This window comes from Schistocerca cancellata, chromosome 5 (assembly GCF_023864275.1).
Source record: "Schistocerca cancellata isolate TAMUIC-IGC-003103 chromosome 5, iqSchCanc2.1, whole genome shotgun sequence".
Classification (NCBI taxonomy): Eukaryota; Metazoa; Arthropoda; class Insecta; order Orthoptera; family Acrididae; genus Schistocerca; species Schistocerca cancellata.
In genome coordinates, this window is record NC_064630.1 from 52,879,381 (window position 1) to 52,906,068 (window position 26,688).

Here is a 26,688-nt window from a genome sequence, read left to right on the forward strand (position 1 = left end):
CATTTTCTCTGAGTAGTGAGTAGCAATCTGTCCTTTTCATAATATTGCTGTTGTATTCAGATAGCTCAATTCTTTGTTTTTCACATAACTGTTCCACACACATTGGCAGTACTAAGTGATATCTGAATTTTTATGCAGATATATTATTTGAGAAAAGAAGTGTGATCAAAATGTAATGGGAATTTTTTAAAATTTCTCAAGCTTTATAATCTGATTTCCAATTTTTTTTCTTTTTGGAACACATGTGCCAGATGTATTTTTGCATTTTCAGCTGTTTTGAACCTTTAGCTTATTGTTGACAGCCAAAAAGGGTATACATGTTTTTGAGTGCTTGGCAAATCTTTGCTTTCAGAAAAGGTACATCAAAGAATCTGCATTAAATTTTGCTGAATAATGGAATGAAGTGCAGCACCATTTTAGAAATATTGACTGTGGCTTTTGGTAAACGTACTATGAGTAAGACAAGAATTAAAGAGTTGTATACAAGTTTCAAAGAGGGTTGAGAAGATATTGGAGATTATGACTGCCCTGAATGTCCTAGCTCTTCAGTTACTGATGACGGTGCAGAAGAAGTAAAGAAAATGTTTCTGGAAAATTGCCAAAACACAATAGAGAGGTTGCCGATCATTTATTCATATCTTTTCTCTCATTCCATGCAATTTTTTGGGGTCTGGCCATTAAACATGTAGTAGCAAAGTTTGTTCTAAAAGTGTTGAATTTCGACCAAAAATGACTCTGTGTAGTCATTGCTCAGGAATTGCTGAATGAAGTCAACAATGATCCAGAATGTCTAAAGACAGTTATAACAGGTAATGAAACATGGGCATATGGATATGACATTGAAACCAACCCCCAATTGTCCCAAAGGAAACAGCCTGAAGGGCTAAGACACAAAAAAATTTGGCACATCTTATCGTGCGAGAAGATTCTTCTCACTGTTATCTTCAATTACAATGGGATAGTACATCATGAGTTCTTGCCTTATGGTCATAAGGTCCATATGGAGTACTATCTGGAAGCTATGTGTCATAGGTGTGAAGCAGTCTGAAAAAAATAAACAGAATGTTGGCAAAACCACTCATGGAAATTGCATCACAATAACGGTCCCACTACATGTCAATGCCTGTTTATGATTTTTTTGCCAAAAAACAAAACCTTTATGCTGCATCGGCCACCATATTCACCGTACAAGGCCCCCTCAGACTTCAAGCACCTGTGATTTCTTTCTATTTCTAAGGCTGAAGAGCAACATGAAAGAACATCATTTTGCCACCACTGATGAGATAAAAGCAGAATTGATGAAGGAACTCAGCACGATAACAAAAACTGAGTTCCAGAAGTGATTCGAAGATCAGAAAAAGCAGTGATACAAGTGTATTATATTTGAGGGGGCTACTTTGAAAGGAACAAAGTTGATGTTGATGAATAAGTAAAGTCTTTAAGAAAAACAAAATTTCCTAAAACTCTTTGATCACAGCTCATATTAGTTAACATGAATTTTCAATAATAACAGTTTCCCTTACTGGTGCCTACAAAATAAATCACCCATTTAAGGCAGAGCAAGGCTGTTGAATGTAGTTGAGGCAGAAACCTCTGTTCCCAACATCATTTGGAGCTTCAGAGCTGTCAGTATGAAAAGCCAGCCGGAACGGTCTTGTCCTACCTACAAATGATACATAAATTTTGATTATTAAAAACAATGCTGGCAGAAATTGGTAAATCATAGCAAAATAAAACAAAACAAGAACACACTTAAAATTATCATTTTGTGTGAAAGATGCCATAGACAAATAACAGATTGTTACAGTTATCTGTAAAAGATGATAATGTTATCAAACTGAGTACTGAGTAAGATATACAAAACATTATATTTGTCATGAAACAAAATGGTTTAGTAACTCACAATTCTATAACAACAACAACAATAATAATAATAGTAAGAATGTTGAATTTTCTTAAACTAAAAGTAACATTTCTCCAGATTTGTTTGTACATTACAATCCACTAAAGCTTAATTAAGCATATTAATTTAATTTCTTAGAAAAACAAACTGGCTCAATTTTTAACTGTAAAATCTTTAGACATTTATCTAGAAAAGTGTCCATCCTTTAGACTTTTATCTAGACACTTCATTTCCTTGTTTTAGAAAATCTTTACCTATTATCAAGATACACCCAAAAAAACCATGATTTTTGGGCACCAGAAATACCAGTTGTGGGTATGGTTTCTTCTATAAATTCTGTTCTCAGAAAATCATGAAAATTTGTACCATGTGTTCTTATGATTATGTTCTCAGGAACCTTGAAACTTTTAGTCTCATTGTCTGTTATCAGAGCCAGATGTTAACATCCAGTCAGAGATGCAATGTAGTTTTAACTAATGTAGTAAACACATGGCAATAGTTCTGGGGTTGTTGCAAGGGTTCTGAGATCACCCAGCTATATTTTTGGTTGAGATTTCTTCAAATAAAATTTGATGATTTACTGACTCTGTATAAGGGCCACTTCACACCTATAGAAGTTGACTTAACATGGAAATCATTCAATGGTGCCATGTCGCAGCATAAGCACCTTACAAAAAAGCTTTTGACATACAAAATTCCTTCTACTTTCAAACCAAACACCACATTATTTTGGGTACTGTAGGTATATCCTAAAAATGTTCTAAATTTTTATGTAAAGTACTGTAAAGTGAACTGCTTTAACCTTATATTGAGTAAAGAAAGTACTTATCTGTTGTTTACATGTGTCAAAGTTTGTAAATGCATCAAGGTACAGGGTAGTTATAGTTAAACTTTCACTACTTAAGAGACAATGGCAATGAGGGAGAAAAAGAACGGGACACACGCAACAGGACAGAGACAGTGAAAGGGGCAGAGACAGTGGGAGAGAGACATACACGATGGTTCAGAAGGAATGTCATACTTTATGAGGTGATTCTAAATGTGAAAATAAACTGAAAGAGTCTTGTGAACATGTGTCCAATTTTTTATCATTATGGAACTGGAGTGGGTTGAAGACTACACACAGCTATGAATGATTATGAAGACAAGTGTGAGTATTATTTACCAAAATTGTATGGTGGACAGAATAATAGTGGGATAGGTGACTGATCCATCCTACAAGAGGTGTCCAAAGAGCTCCCACCCATCTCAACACACTTGTCAATGCGTTGAAGGGTGTGTTGTGTTGCACATCGAATATCATCCTGGCAGGCTTTAATGCAGGCAACAGCATCAGTAATGTGAGTGACAAGTTCGTCACATGTATCCACCTGTGCAGCATTCACTTTCCGCTTACCGAGCCTCAAAAATAGAAGTCAAATGGGGTTAGGTCAGGTGACCTGGCAGGCCAAGTAATGGGTCCCTCATAGCCAATGTACCATTGAGGGAATGTGTTACTCGGATACTGGGATACTTGTCTAGTATGGTGAATCAGTGAGCCATCATGTTGCAGGTATAACTAATGTCATTGCTATAATGTCATATCTTCCAAAAGTGCTGATAGGTCTTCTATCAGGAAATGTGCATATGCTGCAATTGTCATGTGATTTGGCAGGAACACAGGCTGTATCATCAGGGCATCAATCGTACCACAACAGATGTTCACTGAGAACCCTTTTCATGTGTAGAAATGAGAAAAAGTCACACAGAGCCAGGTCAGGTGAGTAAAGTGTGTGGGGTAGCAGAACCATGTCAGTTTTAACCAGAAACTGTCTTAACAGAGTTGGCTGCGCATGCAGGTGCTTTGTGGTGGTGGAAGAACCAGATTACTGTTTGTCACAAAACGGGTCTATTTTTGTTAACACTATAGTGCAATCCTCTTAAAACTTACAAACAAAAGGTTTGTTTGAAGGTCTGACCTGGGGGAACCAACTCTAAATGAACTATGCTTTTGGCATCAAAAAAAGCAAATCAGCATTTTTCGATGTTTGATTTAACTTGACGACATTTTCTTCGACGGGGTGATGATGACGTCTTCCATTGACTTGACTGTTGCTTTGTTTCTGAGTCGTAATGTAATAACCTTCAGAAAATCTGGATCAGTTTCAAGCTGTTGTTTCAAAACATGACATGTTTCAACTTGCTGTTCCTTTTGATTGCCAGTCAGAACCTGTGGAGCAAACTTGGCAGCAACCCTTCTCATTCCCAAATCTTCTGTTAAAATTTGCTGAGCTGATCTCCAAGATAACCCACTAATCTCTGACAGTTGAGCAATTGTCTGTTGACAGTTGTGAGCACAAGCTCTCAAATTTTTGTCAATATTTTTGTAGATTCAGGCAGTTGGTGGAAGTCCAGAATGAGGTATGACAACATTACAATCAGCATGTGGCCATTTTTCAATTGAGTGAATCACTTGTACACTCGAGTTGTACACAATGTACACAATGCATGCCTGTATTCGTTGTGGCAAAGTTCATCAAGGCATTGTTGGTCCAGATTGTACCATTCCTCAATGGTGATTTGGTGTAGATCCCTCAGAGTGGTTGCATCATTTTGGTAAGCAGCTTTCATCATTAACACAGTTCCAGCAGCATTTTTACAGAGTAGAAAACAAAATTTCACAGCTGTACATTGTTCACTTAAATTTACCATCATAAAAAATGAAACAAGAACAAAATAGTGCTATCAGAATATTCACTACAGATAAACAGAACAAGTCTGGTTGACAACACAGGTGGTACTGAACTGGCAATGAGTTGTGCGATACATGCCTAGTGGCAGAAATCCATATTGAACAAACTCCATTCCAGGATTTTTTTAACCCCCTCATAGTCTTCAACCCACTCCAGTTCCAAGTTCATAGCACTCTTTCAGTTTATTTTCACATGTTGAATCATCCCACAAATTATGTGATATTCCTCCTGAATCACCCTGTATGCAGACAGTGGCAGTGAGAGAGAGATGTTGAGTATGAAGGCTTCACTACAAAGACAGACTGGGTAAAAGGATTTAGAACATTCTGTGTTAAAAGAAAGTGAATATGTTCACAGGCCAAAATTTTGGTGTGGAAGGTGGAATGTGGATTGAGGCAGCTGGTCTCCACTTTCCTCTCAGCGTCTTTTAAAGAGAAGCATATTCACCTTCTTTGTGCTCTGACAGGAGCATTTTTCAGCTGGTTAGGATCTCTGAACATAAAAAGCGTGAGGGATGAAGGATTCTGTATGACTATAAACGACTTCCTGATATGGCACTCAAACAGACTGATACTGAACAGTTTCATTTTGAGAGCCCATCATGGCACTGCTGCAGTTATATCTTCAAACAAACAGTTTTGTATATGAGGATATACACACATCAAAATAAGTTTTGCATCACCTTGGTTCCGAGAGTTCTGGGACCTGTACAAAAAATTGCAATATAGATCAACAGAAACATCATTTTCACACTTTTTATTGCTCATGAAAACCACACATTGCATGTTGTACCATAATACAGTGAGACCTCCAGAGGTGATGGTCCAGATTGTTGTATACACCAGTACCTCTTATACCCAGTAGCATGTCCTCTTGCATTTATGCATGCCTGTATTCATTGTGGCAAACTCTCCACATGTTCATCAAGGCATTGTTGGTCCAGATTGTACCATTCCTCAATGGTGATTTGGCGTAGATCCCTCAGAGTGATTGGTGGGTCACTTCATCCATAAACAGCCCTTTCCAATATATCCCAGGCATGTTCAATAGGGTTCATGTCTGGAGAATATGCTGGCCACTCTAGTCGAGCAATGTTGTTATCCTCTCTGGTGATTGAAGGCATATGTGACACTCATTGGTGAAGAGAATGTGATGCCAATCCTGAGCGGTCCACTTGGCATGTTTTTGGGCCCATCGTTACTGCGCTGCATTCTTATTCTGTTCTTATTGTACTGTTTTCTCTATGTTGCTCCTAGCAGTCCCCTACCCTGCTATCTGCCTTCTTGCCTAGTTGTCTGTTACCTCCTCTGTGCACATCTACAAACACTGCAGTACCACGAACTTTCCTAAACCAATCCTATCCCTTTCAGTATCCACATTTGTTCTATTTCTCCACCTCCCACCCCAGCCAATGCCACTACTTGTGTGTGTGTGTGTGTGTGTGTGTGTGCGTGTTATCTAAAAGTTAAGCAATTTACCACTGTTTCTAAGTGCCTGTTCACTTCTTAGTGCCTCATCTGTTTGGTGAGTACAAATCTATCTTCATATATATTATGACAATATTATGAAGAGGACAGATTGCTACTAACCATATAGAGGAGGTGTTGAGTTGCAGACAGGCACAATAAAAAGGCCTTTTTCTAAAGTAGACTACATACACACACACACACACACATATTCATGCAAGCACAACCCACACACATGTGATCCCCATCCTTGGCCATGGACACTGGACTGCAGGCAACTGCTCATGATGGGAGAAGCTATCTGGTTGGTGGGGCTAAAGAGGAGGCTGGGATGAGGAAGGGGAAGGATAATAGGGTTGGGGTGGGGGACGATAAAGTGCTGCTTTGTGGAAACATTCAGGGACATGGTCGGGACAGGGTAGGGCAGCTTAGTGCAGTCAGGAGGTCAGACACGGGTAAGGGGGGAGGGGTTGGGGGGGGGGGGGGGAAGTCAAAAAGGAGAGGAATAGAGGAGGGGAAAAAAGACTGTGAGTGCATTAGCAGAATGGACAGAAGGCTGTGTAGTGCTGGAATGGGAGCAAGGAAAGGGATAGATTTGGTTAAGGCCAGGGATTAACAAATGTTGAGGAAAGGGTAGTACGGGAATGTAGGATACATTGCAGATATATTAGATTTAATTCTTGATTTTCCATCCATTTCTTTATAATTTGTTTGATGCTAATAATGTTTAGTATTTGCTAACATACATTATTATTTGTAAGTCTGTAAGATTTTGCAACATTAGTAAATGTATTTCTGTTTATGATTATTAAATTACTATCATTAAAGATAGTTTATGCTTACTGAATTATAGTCATTAAAGATTTCCCCCCCCCCCCCCCCCCCATGAACCATGGTCCCTGCCACTGGTGGGGTGGCTTACATACCTCAGCAACACAACTAGCTACACTGTAGATGCAACCACTTCAGAGGGTCATCTGCTGAGGGGCCAGACAAATGTGTGGTTCAAGAAGTGGGGCAGCAGCCTTTTCAGTTGTTGCAGGGATAAGAGTCTGAATGATTGACTGATCTGGCCTCGTAGCATTGCCCGAAACAGCCTTGCTGTGCTGATAGTGTGAACAGTTGTAAGCAAGGGGAAACTACAGTCAAAACTTTTCCCATGGGCATCCAGTTCTAGAGTATGGTTAAGTGATAATAGCATCCTCTTGGATAAAATATTCTGGAGGTAAAATAGTCCCCCATTTGGAACTCCAGGTGGGGACTACTCAGGAGGATATTGTTATCAGAGGAAACAAAACTGGCATTCTACGGATCAGAGCATCAAATGTCAGATCCCTTAATTGGTCAGGTAGGTTAGAAAATTTAAAATGGATAGGTTGAAGATAGATATCATGAGAATTAGTGCAGTTTAGTGGTAGGAGGAACAGGACTTCTGGCCAGGTGAATACAGGGTTATAAACACAAAATCAAATAGTGGTAATGCAGGAATAGGTTTAATAATGAATACAAATATAGAATGCAAGCAAGCTAGACTATGAACAGCATAGTGAATGCATTATCATAGCCAAGATAGACACAAAGCTGACATCCACCACAGTAGCAGAAGTTTATGTTCCAACTAACTCTACAAATGATGAAGAGATTGAAGAAATGTATGATGAGATAAAAGAAATTAATCAAATAGTTAAGGGAGATGAAAATTTAATTGTGGTGGGGGACTGGAATTTGATAGCAGGGAAGAGAAGGAAAAATTGTTGGTGAATATGGACTGGGGGAAGGAATGAATGAGGAAGCTACCCTGTAGAATTTTGCACAGAGCATAATTTAATCATTGCTAACAAATGGTTTAAGAATCATGAAAGGAGGTTGTTTACATTGAAGTGATCTGGAGACACTAGAAGCTTTCAGACTGGTTATATAATGGTAAGACAGAGGTTTTGGAAGCAGATTTTAAACTGTAAGACATTTCCAGGGAAAGATATGGACTCCGACGACAATTTATGGGTTATGAACTGTAGATTAAAACTAAAGGAACTGCAAAAAGGTATGAAATTAAGGAGATGGAACGTGGATAAGTCGAAACAGCCAGAGGTTGTTGAGAGTTTCAGAGGGAGCATTGGGCAATGACTGACTAGAACAGGGGAAAGAAATACAGTAGAAGATGTCTGTGTAGCTTTAAGAGATGAAGGCAGCAGAGGATCAAATAGGTAAAAAAAGGCCTTGTAGAAATACTTGGATAACACAGGAGATACTGAATTTAAATTATAAAAGGAGAAAATGTAAAAATGCAGCAAATGAAGCAGATGAAAGGGAGACAAATTTCTAAAAAATGAGATTGACAGGAAATGCAAAATAGCTAAGCAGGAATGGCTAGAGGACAAATATAAGGATATAGAAGCTTATATCAGGGAAAAGATAAGTATGCCTACAGGAAACTTAGGAGGCCTTTGGAGAAAAGAGAAGCAGCTGTATTGAGAGCTCAGATGGAAAACCAGTCCCAAGCAAAGAAGGGAAAACTGAAAGGTGGAAGTAGGGGTCTGTACAAGGAGATGAACTAGTAGACAGTATCATTTAATGGAAGAGGACATAGATGAAGAGGAGATGATACTGAGAGAAGAATTCGACAGAGCACTGAAAGACCCAAGTTGAAACAAGGCCCCAGAGTAGAAAATATTCTGTCAGAACTACTGATAGCCTTGGGACAGTCAGCCATGATCAAACTCTTCCATCTGGTGTGTAAGATATATGAGATAGGTGAAATACCCTCAGTCTTCAAGAATAATGTTGTAGTTACAATTCCAAAGAGGTGCTGACAGGTGTGAATATTATCAGACTATCAGTTCAGGAAGTCATGGTTGCAAAATACTAACAAGAATTCTTTACAGAAGAATGGAAAAATTGGTTGAAGCTGACGTTGGGGAAGATCAGTTTAGATTCTGGAGAATGAACACGCGAAGCAATACTAACTGTATGACTTATTTAGAAGGCAGATTAAGGAAAGGCAAACCTACATTTATAGCATTTGTAGACTTTAAGAAAGTATTTAACAATGTTAACTGTAATACTCTCTTTCAAATTCTGAAGGTAGCAGGAATAAAATAAAGAGACCGAACAGCTATTTACAACTTGTACAGCAACCAGACAGCAGCAGTGAGTCATGGGGCATGAAAGGGAAGCAGTGATTGAGAAGAGAGTGAGACAGGATTATAGCTTATCCTTAATGTTATTCAATCTGTTCACTAAGCAAGTAGTAAAGGGAACCAAAGAAAACTTTGGTGAAGGAATTAAAGTCCACGGATAAGAAATAAAAACTTTGAGGTTCACCAATGACAGTGCAATTCTGTCAGAATCAGCAAAAGACTTGGAAGAGCAATTGAATGGAATGGACAGTGTCTTGAAAGGTGGCTATAAGATGAACATCAAGAAAAGCAGGACAAGGATAATGGAATGCAGTCAAATTAAGTCAGGTAGTCAAATTAAGTCAGGTGATGCAGAGTGAATTAGATTAGGAAATGAGACACTTAAAGTAGTAGATGAGTTTTGCTATTTGGGTAGCACAATAAATGATGATGGCTGAAGCAGGAAGTATATAAAATGTAGACTGCCAATGGCAAGAAAAGCGTTTCAGAAGAAGACAAATTTGTTAACATCAAATACAGATTTAAATGCCAGAAAGTCTTTTCCAAAGGTGTCTGTCTGGAGAGTAGCCAGGTATGGAAGTAAAACATGGACTGTAAACAGTTTGTCCACTGCTCATGGTCTCACATTAGCGTTCTTGATTCCGAGCATGGGGTTTCAGGTTTGATTCCGGGTGGGGACAACTGGGTGTTGTTGTGTGGTCTTCATCATCATCATTTATGCCCATTATGGCTGGAGGAAGGCAACAGCAAACCACCTCCATTAAGACCTTGCCTAGTACGGCAGTGCGGTTCTCCTGCGTCCTGCCCCTACGCTCTGTCAAGAAGCATGGGACTTCATTTGCATAAACAGTTTAGACAACAAGAGTATAGAAGCTTTTGAAATATGGTGCTACAGAAGTATATTAGAGATTAGATGGGTAGATCACGTAATTAATAAGGAGGTACTGAATAGAATTGGAGAGAAAAGACATTTGTGGCACAACCTGACTAGAATAAGCAATGGGTTGGTACGTCACATTTTGAGATATCAAGGGATCACCAATTTAAAGTTGGAGGGAAGTGTAGGGTGTAAAATTTTAGAGGGAGACCAAGAGATGAATACAGTAAGCAGATCCAGAAGGGTGGAGGTTGCAGCAGTAATTCAGAAATGAAGACGCTTGCACAGTGTAAAGCAACATGGAGAGCTTCACACAGCCAGTCTTCATACTGAAGACCACAGGAACAACATTACAGATGCATGATAAATATTTTGGTTGTGTTATAAATGAGCCCAGTTATTTTCCATAAAATTTTGGGCAAACTACTGGATGTCAGTAACCTGTTGCCATGATTCTTCTGCCCATCTTTATGTGTATTCTGGTGACAGTATGCTGAGCCTACCTACTTAAAAAACATCTCTGTGCATACTTGGTGTACCTGTTGTCCATGTGAATTCTTTGCTTGAGTACAAGCACTTCTGTTGCAAGTCTGTGCACTGCTGAGACTGGTCTCCAAGGTGAAAACTAACCTGATCAAAATCAGATCGAACATTTCCATGTGGTAAAATCACAGGACAGTACTGGGTATGCAGAGCACAAAGATTCCATACAGAATCTAACTGGAAACTGCCATTTCTGCTGCTAAGGGCCTCAGATATTCAGTTTTCCACTAATTCATTGATGATGAGGTTCCAAAAGTTATGCCTATGAGCCACAATTTTTGTTTCATTGTATTTCATTGAAGTATTAGTAGAAATAAAATGTCCAGTGATAGTGAACTTCCTGGCTTTCTGAAAGTGAGTCTGCCATTGGCATTCCACAATGCACTCCTGACCAATGTGTGCTGTTTTCCCTGCTCTCATGTGAAATCCTATAAAGATTTGCCTTGCACAACTCTAAGTCATCTTTGATCAATTTCAAAATTGCCGAGATCTTTGACAAAGGATGAAAGATCACTTTTACCTTATGTTTTCAAATTACTTTTCCCATTTTCATGCAAGTATTTCCAATATGTGGCAGGTAGGGTACTGTATTGATGGACATATCCTAATCCTCTTCCTTGCTCTGTCATTTTTATGTCCATGGTACACAATATATCTACGGAGATCAAACCCCATCTTCCAGTAACATAGTTTGGAGGTATTCCAATTCCACATGTAAGTTATCAACATCTGAGATAGTATGGGTTCAGTGAATCAAAGTCTTCAGCATATTCATTGTTTGTTCCAAGATGGTGGCAAAAGGTAGCCTGTAAATTAAATACAGGTTTGCATAATTGGGCATACAAAATACCATAACTGCATGCATACCATCTCTCTCTCTCTCTCTCTCTCTCTCTCTCTCTCTCTCTCTCTCTCTCTCTCTCTCTCTCTCTCTCTCTCTCTCTCCTCTCCCTCTCCCTCTCCCTCTCCCTCTCCCTCTCTCCTGGCCTATTCCATCCCCCTCCCCCTTTCCCCCTTTCTCTTTTCCCTCCCTGTCTCCCTCTGCATCTCTCTCTTCCTCTCATTTCCTCCCCTTGCTTTCCCCCTTCCCTCCCTCTCTCTACCTCTCATATGCCCTACCCTCTGAATTAATTCCATTGAGTTATCTGCCCTACACTATCCTGCTACCCCTTCCTTGCTTTGTGTTTCCTTTCCTACCCCCTTCCTATCTTCATCTACCCAAGCAAGCACTAACAATAATCAACAGTTAGTTTTGCCTTGGTCACAGGTGTGGCTGTTTTGGTGTCTGTGTGGTCATGTGTGAATAAAAGTACTTTTACTAGAGTAAGAGCAAGACCACAAAAGCTAATGTAAAGATTGTCTTCAGTTGTGTGTTTTTATGCATTATACATTAGTCAGCTATTGGTGAGTGGTTGCCTTTCCTTCTTCTTTCTTTTCTACAACAGATATCTGCCATTCACCATCTACTATTAGCTTATTATTTACATGACAACTTACATACTTACCACAGAATAAGTCATTACATCTGTCAACAGAAGTAAGTTTACAACTGTCACTTCTATTTGCCACGCTGTGGTCACTGAATCTAGATAATCAGATTATTTATACAGTATAAGAATCAGCTAGGAACCTCATCTCTGCTGTTTGAATTTTATTTTCTTGTAGTAACCCAGCTTGCATTCCCAAAGAACAATACAGAATTTCATGATGAACTCTTTTTCTAATTTATGACCAAGTGTCCTGCTAATGCTACCACAGACAGTTTGGAATTTGTGACTTTTGTTTTCAATATTAGGGTCAAAATTTTAACTTATAGCACAGCCTAAATAAGAGATCTGAGAGGCTTTTTCTACAGCAGAATTATCTAAAACAATGTTTGATCTCACTGGAGATTTTCCTCAGAATGACATTATTTTTGTTTTATTACAAGAAACATGTAAGTTGTATTTTAACACTTTTGTTCAGGTGGTGTTCTGATCTTTGGAGGTCATCTTCATTCTCTTCAATAATAACTATATCATTTGTAAACAGAAATGCATTCAGGTATTTCTCATTTGCTATCTTAATTCCTTTGTATACATTACATTTTGATTTACAAAGAATGAAATCAAAGTAGATATAAGGATCAGTGATAGTCCACGCCCTTGTGTTACAGTTGAGTAAGTAATTATTTCTTTTAATTGATTCCTACCTGTGTTTTGTTACAATGTGTGTACTTTTATAAAGATCTTTCACTACCTGTATAAAGTGATAAAGATATCCACATTCAGACATAATCTTCCATAGGCTATCATGGCTCACTCAATTGAAAGCCTTCTAAAGGTTGATAAACATACACATCGGTTTCTAGTGTCTGATGTTTTTATATAATGCTCTCAATTACAAACACATTATCTGTGCATGAACTACCTGATATAAATCCATGTTGTTCCTCAGAAATAACAGCTTCTATCTCATTCTGCAAGTGATTATTGATTGTCTTTGAGTATAGTTTGTTGGCAGCATTTAGGAGGCGGATGCCACAATAGTTTTTACAGTCATTGCATTTCCCTTTCTTGAAGAGAGAGACTACTTAAGCCATTTACTAAGGGTCTGGGATCTTAAAGTTCCTCCAGCATTCATTTACTACTTATAAAAGTCCTTTATCTATTGATAAGCCTCCACGTTTAATTAACCTGCGCACCACTTGTAACACACATAGCATCCTGATGTTAAAGAACATTAAATGTGGAAGTGGCCAAAAGATGAAAGCAACATAAATAAAGATGATCCACTGTTTGTTGTTCATATATGACAAAAAATGGATTTTTAGTGAACAAAAGGACATTAATTATGTAAGCAAGAAATAAACAGTTTACGTTAACCTCTACAGAGGAATACTTTTAATGTATGATCTATTGTATTCCTTCTTGTAAGAATGTAAAAGAATTGATCTTGTTATACCTGTGATCGAAGCTAGTAACATTGTATATGAATTGCTGTGTCAAGGTGCATAGTTTACAAAATACTCCAAACCTATGGGTTAAATGTTCACCTTGTATTCATTTAAGTAATGTTAGCATCCTCCTCCATGTCAAATTTGCAAATACTTCCAGATTTTCAAGATAACAGTAACTGCTAGTACTAGCGTCAATGGTGTTGTTCATTCAGAGTGTAGCAATAGGCCACCAGTATGTGGCTAATTCAAATTTCCTTATATATAAAAATAATCTCTCACTTTCTGTGAAAGAAAAGCACTAACTCCAATTTTCATTATCCTTTTGAGTAATAGTAATGCAACTTAAGGTGATCTTTCAGCTTACTGAGTACTTGCAACAGCTTCTGGCCTGTATTAAATTAATGAAAGAAAAATCCATGATAGAAATTTTCACTCATCAAAATACTGGTGGCCCAGAATTAATGAGAGAAAGTAATTAAATTAAATTAGGAGATATTGTCTCAAAAGGGAAGAATAATTTTCCATTTCCTACTTCTAGTGCTCTCAGTATTTAGTGCTGATACCTGAAGATAAACTGAAGATCTTTTCATGATATAAAGGCTAAACATCAGGAGAGACACTGTATGCAGCTGGGGGACTATAAAATTACTGGAAAATTCACAAACAGCATCATATACAGGACTGGATCATAAACATGTCAAAATCAACATTCTGATAATATCGTCAGTTTTAGCTGTTAGAAGGCAGTTTGAACGAAGACAATAGCACATAAGTTAAATAAATGTAATATTCATTCCACTGCAGTGATGATGGACTGACTATGAGGAAAAAGAGGAAATAAGTTAGTTTCTGTGGGTGTAAGACACACAGCATGTCAACAAAACACAGTATGCGAGGTATGAGCAGTTTTGTTCTTAGAAATATTACTCATTATATTGATCTTAAGACAAGAGTGCTGGCTTATTTTGCATGTTTTCATGCTACTTTGTCATACTGAATTATTTTCTGAGACAATACACCTCAAGCAAATAAAGTATTTATCCAGCAGAAGTGAACAGTAACAACATTGTGCAAAGCAGATAGCTGCACTTGTTGCAGAGTTCTTTTTAAGGATTTTGGCATTATTATGTGACTTGCACAATCACAAGAAGAGTACACGCTATGATGTAAAGGATCCAACAAGCTCCTATACATCACAAAGCAAGAAACTGAAAATCCCAGTTATTTAAAAAATATTATTCTAGTAAAATAAATTATTGTATTTCATTTTATTAAAATTAAAAAGTATCTCATTAGCCACTCTCTCTGAAAACTGTCTGATTATTTGCATTCAGGAATTGAAAATTTCTGCTACCTACATGACAATAACAGTGTTTATTGTATGGCTATATTACAAGTAATTGTGTATTATGAAGAAGCCTTTATTGCTACAGATGCAAATAACAATTTTTCCTAAAAAATGCCAGCGACCATAGATAGTTGCCATGTGTGTATGAGTCATGCTTGTGTGCATGTGTGTGTGTTCTCTGCTTTAGAAGAAAGCCTTTTGGCCAAAAGCTCAAACACTGAGTGTTCCATTTATCTGATGATCGCCTGTGTGGCACAGTAGATGCGGGGTAGCGAGCACTCCGTTGCCCGGCAATCAGATGCCGTGTTGCCCGTCTACTGCTGCAGTACGACATGACTACATTTAAAACATAAGCAAATAAGTTTTGTACTCGCCCATGCCATGCAAAGAGATACTGGAACTGACTGCCATTATTTTCCATGCATTTGTGACATTTATTCAAGAAGTTATTAATCACATGATGTAATCCTCTCTGAGATACTGAATTAATTGATTCACAAACATTATCCTTGAGTTCCTCTGTTGTGTGAGGATTTGTTGTGTACACTTTGTTCTTCAGTGCATCCCACAAATAAAAATTACATGGAGTTAAATAGGGACTTCTAGTGGGCCAGATATTGTTATTACAGTAATCACTCTTTCATTGAACACATCGTGAATTGCATGCAAAGAAACATTGGCTGGATGAGCCCTTGCCGAATCCTATTGGAGAAACATGAAGCTTTATTCTCTTTCACTCACTTCATTAAAAAAAACAGTCATATAATGTTCTGCACATATTCTTTAACTGTAACTGTGTAATTTAAAAAATTGGCCTGTTATTCTGTCACCATTAATTGCACACCACACCACTATTTTCTGATCATGAAGGGGTTCCTCGTGAAGCACAGGTCTATCTGCATTCCAGTGTTGACAGTTTTGGGAATTAACATACCGGTGTAAAAAGAACGAAGCCTTGTCTGAAAACAGAGTGAGGTAAGGATCCATTTCACCATCATGCACTTGTTTTAAAACCAATTCACAAAACTTGACTCAGTGCACAGGATCACCAGGTTGAAGTTATTGTACTACTGATGCTTTGATGCTTTATAGTGTCTTTTAGCCATTTCAGATTAGCACCTCTTCGTACAGAGGTGCACAACATTTGTGTTTGCTGCGAAAGATGTCTAAGAGACTTTTTAGGGGAATTTTCCTGGTGGTATGCAATGTCATTGAGATGAGCTTCTGTGTGCACTGTATGCTGTCGTTTATGCTTCTTGTCTTGAACTCTTCCCATTTCATGAAACCTATTCACTAATTTGTGAACTGCATCATGACTCAGAACTCAAACACCTGCAAACTTCCATTCAAACAATCTCCAAACAGTACAAGTGGACTCTGTACGCACATATGAATCATAAATAAATGCTCATTGTGTAATTGAATAATTTTCTATTGCCATTGTTGCATTCACAAACTTCATTGTTACACTCGTGAAGCCTGTTTCACTGCTTGAATGACACTGGCTGATTAGGCACGTATGTCTGTACGGCCTTCAGGCTAAAATCCACAAAAGGAGGGGGGGGGGGGGGAAATGACCTAGCGCATTGTGAACACAGGAAATTTGACAGGAGTGATAAAAAAATGTTGTAAATCATGGGAAAACATTAATTCTAGGAATGTTAAAGGGAGATTATACTGTACCTCCACTAACACAATGGTGTTGCTTTACCTCTCAGTCTGTTATCAGACTTATGCACTAGGGCACAAAAACATATGCAACTTTCATTAATAGTGCAGTGGTAGTCATGATGGTGGTGGTGGTGGTGATAACAATGATGGCTTGGTGCAAGTCCTTCAATTGGATGCCACTTCAGCAACTTGAGGGTTGCTAACCTACTCAGTTATCCAACTGGGGAAATGGCCCCTAGGGTTTAACCTGCAATCCAAACCACATATTACTTCTAGTGAATCTTCATGTTATTGAGAAGTAGAGCCTAGGTTAAAGGCAGACTGAATAAATCTGTGATCCGACATGGATTTGAATGGAACACCCAGTATTTAGCACTCTTTTTGTTGTACTTGTCTGTGACTCAACATCTCCTCTATAATGTGAGTAACAATCTATCCTTTGTAATTCTTCAAGTTTTCCCAGTGTATTGAATGTTTGATTTGATTTTGGGATTGAAGCCAAATCATTTTGACTTCTTGTCACATTTCAGCTTGCAGTCGTCCAGCCATCTTCAGGTGAGTGTCCATCATTGAAGACTGCAAATTCCCGGAGTCAACTTTATAGCAAAAAATTGGCTCGAAAATGCATGCGCATTGGCCGCCGTCACAGGAGCATCGTCCATTGAAATGGATGCCCTCTGGAGCTACTGTTCTATCTGTGGCTCGCAGGCGCATGCGTAAAGGTGAAAACTACATGTTCGCCCTCTGTCAGAATGTCAGACGTCAGATATCGCCAGACTTGTTATTATGAATTAAATGTCTTCTCTCAGAGGAAATTAGAGAGATCGCCGGATCACAAGCCTTGTCCAGTTGAAAACCACCATCACAATTTATAAGATTTTGTGCTAGGTGTATCTCCACAGATTCTTTAATTGCTGAATCCCAGAAAGTTTTCGCTGGGGCCAAGATTTTTGTGGTAGAAAAATCTATAGCGTGTCCTGTGGTAATACAGTGCTTAGCTACAGCCAACTTACTGGGCTGCGAGAGGTGAGTGTGGCCTTCGTGTTCAATGCACCTTTCATGTACTGCGCGTGTTGTCTGACCGATGTAAGCTTTCCACACTGGTAAGGAATTTTATAGATCTCAGCCTTCCACAGACCCATATCGTCCTTTACTGAACTGAAAGGGCACTAATCTTCACCGGTGGCCGGAAGATCACTTTAACTTGATGTTTCCTTAGAATCCTGCATATTTTAGATGAAAGGTTGCCGACATATGGAAAGAATGTCCTGGACTTGAATAGCTCCTTATCTTCTTAATTTTGTAGATGGTCACGTTTCTTCCTTCTTAGCACTGTTCTAATCTGATGTGGAGAGTAATCATTACCTCTGAACACTGACTCTAAATGTTCCAGCTCCTTTGTAAGGCTGTCTCCATCAGAAGCAACATGAGCCTGGTGCACCAATGTTCTAAGGACGCCGGTAGTTTGTGCAGGATGATGACAACTCGACACTTGCAGGTAAAGGTCTGTATGTGTTGGCTTACGGTAGACAGAATGCCCTAATGACCCATCCACTCTCTTAGTAACCAAGACGTCCAAAAATGGCAGGCAACCATCCTTCTCTACTTACATCATAAACTGGATGTTCTTGTGGATTGCATTCAGATGTTGCAAGAACTGTGACAGTTCTTCTTCACCATGGAGCCACACTACAAAAGTGTCATCTACATATCACCAGAAAACTTTCGGTTTAAGTTCTGCCGAGTCTAGTGCCCTTTCCTCAAAGTCTTCTGTAAAAAAGTTTGCTACCAAAGGTGAGAGAGGATTGCCCATGGCAACACCCTCAGTCTGCTCAAAATATTAGTTGTTAAATAAAAAGTAGGTTGAGGAAAGGACATGATGGAAAAGTGCTGTTATGTCGACCGTGAACTTATTGCTGATGAGAGACAAAGAATCCATAAGAGGAACCTTAGTGAAAAGCGAGATGACATCAAAGCTTACTAGTAAGTCAGTTTCACTGAGTTGAAGTGACTTCAGTCTATCGATAAAGTCAGCCGAGTTGCAAATGTGATGCATGCACTTCCCCACAAAAGGTCATAGTAGAGAGGTGAGATGTATCACCAAATCATACGTGGGGACGTCAATATTATTAGTGCTGTTGAGGAAGCTGTTAGACCTCTTCCTAAAGATGCTGCAGAAGAAATAAGATGTGAAACTTTCCATGTGATCAGGAAAGCTCCACGTCAGAAGAGCAACATTTCTGACATGGAAAGGACCACACTATGAAAGCTACGAGATCCTCACATGGTGGTCTTACCAGCAGATAAGGGAAATGCTACAGTGCTGTTTCCGTGTGAGGTTTATAATCAGAAGATCTACAACTTGCTGAGTGAACCAATGTATTGGAAGATTGAGAATGGACCATAAGTAGCGTACGTAGCTTCCACAAATGATGTTGAGAATTTTAACAGTTCCAGATATTGGAGGGTAAGAGATACTACATTTATATGTATAATTTGCAAATGACTGCAACTGTATAGCAAAAGAGTACTTACGACTGTACCCGTTATTAGGGTTCCTTCCTCTTCCATTTGTAGAGCATAGGAAGAATGACTGCCTGAATGTCTCTGTGCATGCTGTAATTAATTTTGGGTTTCCATTCACCAGGGAAAGGGGGCAAATTTGGGGGGAGGGGGGGGGAGGCACTATGGTCTATCATGTATCATTTCAGTCTCATTATATATACCACTGAACAGAGTATAATCTATTTATTTAGTTTTAAAAGGAACTCTAACAGATGACTGCCTGGAAATTATCATCAAGTACTAAAATAGCCTCGCAAAAAGATCAGATGTTAGGTCTTTGCTTGGTTGGTGATTATATAGGACCAAAATGATTAGTGTTAGAGAGTTTAGGGAGAAAACAAATAATGCAAAAATAGGCTTAAGTAACAAAAGAAAGATAGCAACAACAAAAAAAGACATGATCAAGGGGACACCTTATAGTGGTGAGCATTTATATACGTGTGTATGTGCGTGAGGATGTGTAAACTCTACTAAAACTTAAAAAATAACACAAGCTTGAAAGCTAATGAGGCTATGTAATTTTAAATGTGACTGTGCACACAAACCATTGCTTTGCAGATAATGGCCAACAGTCTTGCTTGTGAGATGAAAGCAGAGCTCACCATTTGCAACATAGTCAACAGGATTGATTGTGGACCTCTAGTACAGAGCTGGATGGAGTGTCTGAATCAGAAGCTCAGATGGTTCTGAGATGATGTAGGCTTCAGATTGTTCAACTTTTGCCATAGTGTGGTTGGGTTTTGGATTTCACTAGAAAGGTCAGCAGTCCACCACAAGCAGGAGGCAGCTACACAGAAAGCAGGGGCTGTGTGGTGTGGACTGGGTGGTTTTTTAGATTAGAGGGTCTCAAGGAAACACAAAATGGGCTTCAGCCCCAAATGGAGCAGGTTGAATACAGGAAGAACATAGATCAAGGAACCACCAGTATAACAGTTGTAAATTGTCATAGTTGTGTTGGGAAAGCACCAGAGCTCCGAGTGCTAATAGAAAGTGCTGATGTTCAAAATGTTATAGGCACTGGAAGCTGGATAAAGCCAGAGATAAGGTCAGCCAAAATATTTGCAGAAGATCTAATGGTGTTCAGAAAGGATGGACTAAACACCGTTGGTGGTGGCATGTTTGTTGCTGTTAGAAGCAGTTTATCTTGTAGTGAAATTTAAGTAGATAGTTGTTGTGAGTTAGTCTGGGCAGAGGTCATTCTTGGAAACTGACCACCCAGCTCAGATGATACAACTGCTCAAAGGTTCAAAGAAAACGTGAGTATAATTTCAAACATGTATCTGATTCAAACAATTATAGTTGGTGGTGACTTCAATTTATCCACGATATGTTGGCAAAACTACATGTTGAAATCCAGAGGTATTCATAAAACATCATCCAAAATTGTGCTAAATGCATTCTATGAAAATTACATTGAGCATTTAGTTCAAGACCCCACTCGAATTGTAAACAGTTGAGAAAAAACACTTAAACTCTTAGCAAGAGATAATCCTGAGCTAACAGTGAGCATCAAAATGGATACAGGGATTAGTAAACACAGGGTTGTCATAGTATGACTAAATATTGTAGCTCCCAAATCCTTCCAAAAATAAATGAAAAACATACGTATTCAGACAAAGCAGATAAAAATTCACTTGACACCTTCTTGAGAGAAATTTCCAGTCCTTCCAAATAAGCAATGTGCCAGTAAGTGTAAACCAGATATTGTTTGGATTTAAAGAAATAATATCAGCAGCAATTGTGAGATTTGTACCAAAGAAACCAACAAATGGTGGAGCTGATCCCCCTTGGTACATAAAACAGGTCAAAACACTGTTGCAGTATGGACTTCAGTGTAAGATGCTTATAATAGTTTCCACAATGAAACTTTGCCTCAAAACCTAGCAGAAAATCCAAAGAGATTCTGGTTGTTTGTAAAGTATGCTAGTGGCAAGACACAACCAATGCCTTCTCAGTGCAATAGCAATGGAAATACTATCGATGATAGTGCTTCTAAAGCAGAGTTTATAAAAACAGCCTTCTGAAATTGTTTCACCAAAGAAGACAAAGTAAATATTCCAGAGTTCAAACCAAGAACAGCTTCCAACATGAGTGACTCAGAAGTAGATATCCTCAAAGCAGTGAAGCAACTTAAATCACTTAACAAAACCAACTCTTCCAGTCCAGACTGTATACCAATTAGGTTCTTTCAGAGTAGGCTGATGCAACAGCTCCATATTTAACAATCATACTATACAGCTGCTCACACTAAGAAAGATCTGTATACATCTTTTGGAAAGTTGCTCAGATCACGCCAATGTTCAAGAAAGGCATTAGGAATATCCCACTAAATTATAGGCCCATATCATGAGCTGATATGCAGCAGGATTTTGGAAAATATATTGTTTTCAAACATTATGAATAGCCTTGAAGAGAATGGTCTACAGACACACTGTCAACACATCTTTAGAAAACATCATTCTTGTGAAGCACAACTGGGTCTTTACTCATATGAAGTGTTGAGTTCTATTGAAGAGGGATTTCAAATTGATTCCATGTTTCTAGATTTCCAGAAGGCTTTTGAAACTGTACCTCACAAGCGACATGTAATCAAATTGTGTGCTTATGGAATATTGTCTCAGTTGTGTGAGTGGATTCATGATTTCCTATCAGAGAGTTCACAGTTCATAGTAGTTTACATGGAGTCAACAAGTAAAACAGAAGTGATTTCTGGCATTCCCCAAGGTAGTGTTATAGGCCCTCTGCTGTTCCTTATCTATATAAATGATTTGGGAGACAATCTTAGCAGCCATCTTAGGTTGTTTGCAGATGATTGTTGTTTATTGGCTAGTAATGTCATCAGAAGATCAAAACAAAATTTAGAAAAGATATCTGTATGGTGTGAAAATTGGCAATTGACCCTAAATAATGAAAAGTGTGAAATCATCCACACGAGTGCGAAATTTAATCTGTCAAACTTTGGCTACATGATAAATCAGTCAAATTTAAATGCCCTAAATTCAACTAAATACTTAGGCTAGGAATTACAATTACAAACAACTTAAATTGAAAAGAATACATAGAAAATGTTGTGGGGAAGGTGAACTGAAGACTGGATCTTATTGACAGAATGCTTAGAAGATGCAACAGATCTACTAAAGAGACTGCCTACACTATGCTTGTCCATCCTCTTTTAGAGTACTGCTGCACATTATGGGATCCTTATCAGACAGGATTAATGGAGCTCATCGAGAAAGTTAGAAGAACAGCACATTTTGTATTATTCAGAAATAGGGGAGAGATTGTCACTGACATGATACAGGATTTTGGGTGGGCATCATTAAAACAAAGGCGTTATTCGTTGTGGAGTATCTTCTCACAAAATTTCTGTGACTGACTTTCTCCTCTGAATGTGAAAATATTTTGTTGATGCTGATCAACATGGGGAGAAATGAATATCATAATAAAATAAGGGAAAACAGAGGTCACACGGAAAGACATACATGTTCGTTTTTCCTGCATGCTGTTCATGATTGGAATAATAGAGAATTATTGTGAAGGTGGTTCAATGAACCCTCTGCCAGACAGTTAAGTGTAATTTGCAGAGTATCCATGTAGATGGAGATGTGGATTTAGATGATTACATAACTCCATTGATGTGCAAATTGTATTAAGTTTCTGATAAAATAATTCTGGTTATTAGGTCGTGTCATCGTAACTACTGCTGTTTTAGTAGTGGCCCAAGAGCCAAAACTATTTTACACAAAATTACACCGGCCATGGAAGCCAAAAAACTTGTAAATTAAGTTTTGATTGACCAGTATCTTCACATCATTTCCTACACATGCACACAATTAGAAGAAATGTGTCAACTATAATACCAAATATCCATGATTGTCATGGTGGCACTAAGCAAATTAATAGAGACTGTTGTTCTCACATTTATCAATACCTCCCAACACACTAATATTATTCACAACAGACAACTCTTCTACCTGGTGTTAATCCTCACTTTAACCTAAGTTTTCCTCAACAAATTGTTATCTTTTTCACCATCAGCTGCTTAGTGTTGAGGATGCTGTTAACTAATCAAACTAGTAAAATGAGCAAAATCAAACAATCCAGGTTGGAATATCAACAATTATGAAAAGGACAGATTGCTACTGACCATAAAGATGACATGTTCTATTGCTGTCAGGCACAACAAAAAGATTGTTTCACACTGAATTTCTGGCTAAAGTCGTCTTTGGCCAAAGCTCCATGTAACAGTCTTTTCCTTGTGCCTGTCTGCAATTCAACATGTCATTCTTATGGTAAGTAGCAGTCCATCCTTTTCATAATTGTTTATAACTTCAGCAGGTAGAATCATTCTTGTTACAAGTTGTAAATCTTTGCAAATATTGTGTGTATGTGTGTGTGTGTGTGTGTGTGTGTGTGTGTGTGTGTGTGTGTGTGTTCATGTGCATGCACTTGTACATACCATGGATCTTTTATTTTTAATACAGGTATCATCATCGACATGTTACTCAAGCCACTGCTAATTCATAAATCTAAGTTGCCATTTACATATAAAGTAAGTAACATACACTTATCGTACTAGTTTGAACCCTCAGTCAATACCGTACATTGTTGGTTAATCCTTATGCAACAAACATGATATTATGAAGTGTTTATGAACAAGAGAACTCTTGTTACAAAATTAAAGTAGCTGTAACAAAAAATCTTGCTCAGTTGCAACACATTGTTTAAAATAAAATCTTTAGAATAACAAAAAAACTTCTAAAGTATCATTGTAATAACTATTTTCAAAGATTTTTAGAGTATTCAATAGTACTAAATTGATAACAAGAAATAACAGAGTAATATTTTTTAATATAACTAGATAACAAATCAAATTAACTTACTGTAGACAAAAGCTGTCTGCTGCCCAACTTCTGCACTGAACGTTCCTCCACAGATACGATCAACACATTGAGCTGGATATCTACGTCCAGCATTTACTGCACATGGTATATTAAGCCAGTCCGTTGTACATGCATAAGGCCCTGCACTAGCAACACGTGCTGGTATATTTGCAGTTGGACTTAATGTGTTGTCGGTTAGTGTGAAAGCATGAGTCCTATTGTTTACTGGAAGCAACAAGGAAAATAAATGTAATATGTGATCTTTGTATTATAATTCTTATACTGAGAAGATGAATATCATGGTACAATGATCTACATACATGTAGACATCACATACATAAGGCATAAAATGGCAGTCCATTGGCAGAGCTGTTATTTGTACTCAGGTGATAAATGTCCAAAGCTTTCCAATGTGATTATGGCCATACAATGGGAATTAACAGACTTTGAACATGGAAATAGATGCATGGGATATTCAATTTCATAAAATTTCATAAATTATTAGGTAATTCAATATTCTGAGAGCCACAATGTCAAGAGTGTACTGAGAATATTGGATTTCAGGTATTACGTCTCGCCATGTGCAATGCAGTGGTCATAGGCCTTCACTTAATGACAGAGGGCAGCAGTGTTTGTGTTGTCAGTGCTAACACATAACAACAGAAATCAATGTGGGATGTATGATGAACTTATCTGTTAGGACAGTGCAGCATTAATGGGCTATGGCAGCAAATGACTGATGCGAGTGCTTTTGCTAATAGTGCAGCATTGCCTGCAACGCCTTTCCTGAGCTTGTGACCATATAGGTTGGGCCCTAGATGACTGGAAAACTGTGGCCTGGTCAGATGAGTCCAATTTCAGTTGGTTGATAGTAAAGTTTGAGTGTGCCACAGATCCCACGAACCCATGAAATGAAGTTGTGAAAAAGGCACTGTGCAGGTCGGTGGTGGCTCCATGATGGTGTGGCATCTGCTTACATGGAATGAACTGGGTCTTCTCATCCAACTGAACCAATCATTGACTGGAAATGGCTACGTTAGCTAATTGGAGACTATTTGCAGCCATTCACAGACTTCAGGTTCCCAAACAATGATGGTATTTTTGTGGATGACAATGTGCAACATCACCAGGTCATAATTATTTGTAATTTAACAATGGAAAATCCACGATGGAATGTAACAATATTATGAAAGGGAAAGTTGCTACTCATCATATAGTGGAGATGCTGAGTCACAGACAGACACAATAAAAAGACTGTCACAATATAGGCTTTCGGCCATCAAGGCCTTTGTTGTGTACCTGTCTGTCATCTATTTTCAACAAAGGCCTTGATGACTGAAAGCTGATATTGTGACAGTCGTTCTGTTGTGCCTATCTGCAACTCAGCATCTACACTATATGGCGAGTAGTAACTTTTCTTTTCATAATATTGTTATTTTTTATTGGTTTGAAGAATATTCTGGACAACTCAAGTGACTGATTTGGCTACCCAGATCACTCAACATGAAACCCATCAAACATTCCTGGTACATAATCAAGAGGTCTTGGAGGGTTTCAGTATATTCCTATATTCGTCAATTGTAGTTGGTTCCCACTGTTCACCCTGTAAATTCTCTCCAAATAATATGACTGAGTTGGAATTTATGGCTTCATGAACCAGCATTTTTTCCCTTCTTTGCTAAATCTGATTGAGAGGATGTGAGATTGAAACTAAAGCTGGCCATCAGTAACTCCAAGTGAGATTCAAACAATACTGAAACTTGCAGACAGAGTTACTTCCAAGTCATTTCTGTTAAATCTTATCAGTACCCTCTCTGGTTGTTTAACGAACTTGAAGATATTTGCTGTTGTGTGTGTGTGTGTGTGTGGGGGGGGGGGGGGGGGGGGGGGGAAGAGCGGGGGAAAGGGGGGGGGCAGTGGTCTCGGTGCTGTCAGAACTGCTATCCTTTATGTTTCCAAGTCTGTTACTGAACCACTTATTTAAGTCTATGATCTGAAACCTCATTTCACTTTACGTGTATCTAGTCTCTCCTTCCTTCCTTGTATTACTCCTGGAGTAAAAATATACTAACTTGTAACCATATGACAGGCTCTTGCATGGGTGCCCCTGGGCATTGTCAGCTCAGGTGCAGGTAGTGTCAGTTATCTTCCAGGCAGCCCAGTTCCATACATTCTGCACATACATGAACTACTTTGCATCCTTTCACATGTATGTTTGGTTAGTGAAGTATGGTTCCATATGCTATGGTCCAGCTGCCTCACTACCTATGAGTCAGCTTTCTTCCCACCCCTACCCACATGTGTCCCTGGATGCCTGGCTGCTAGCCAGCAGGAACTAAAGCTGGAATAGCCTACCATACAAGGTTTACAAAATACTGGCATTAGAAGGTCTCCTTGGCTGAAAGCATTTGACCACCAGAAATTTCTCTTCACAAGAAGCACTGTCAGATATTCCTACTTGACATGCAGTTTGTACCAAAATTTCACTACAATGCTGATGCAGTCAATATTTCTGATAAAGCACTGAAAGATATTCAGAAGAGGTTTTACCAATTTCTCAAGTAATGCAATATTGTGATATCCTTCACTGCATGGTTGATATTCAACCTTGATCGGATACCT

At 38.5% G+C, this 26,688-nt stretch overlaps 1 protein-coding gene across 1 annotated transcript in view; it reads right to left on the reverse strand.

Annotated features, from left to right (window-relative positions):
* Positions 1 to 1,523: 1,523 nt before the first annotated feature.
* LOC126187848 (uncharacterized) overlaps positions 1,524 to 26,688 on the reverse strand; it is a 356,937-nt gene continuing 331,772 nt past the window's right edge. The window contains exons 9-10 of the mRNA XM_049929160.1: positions 24,067 to 24,291; positions 1,524 to 1,663 (exon numbers count right to left, since the gene is read on the reverse strand). Of these exons, the coding sequence (XP_049785117.1) occupies positions 1,542 to 1,663; positions 24,067 to 24,291 (347 nt within the window). The 3' untranslated portion in view covers positions 1,524 to 1,541. The remainder of the gene's footprint in view (positions 1,664 to 24,066; positions 24,292 to 26,688) is intronic.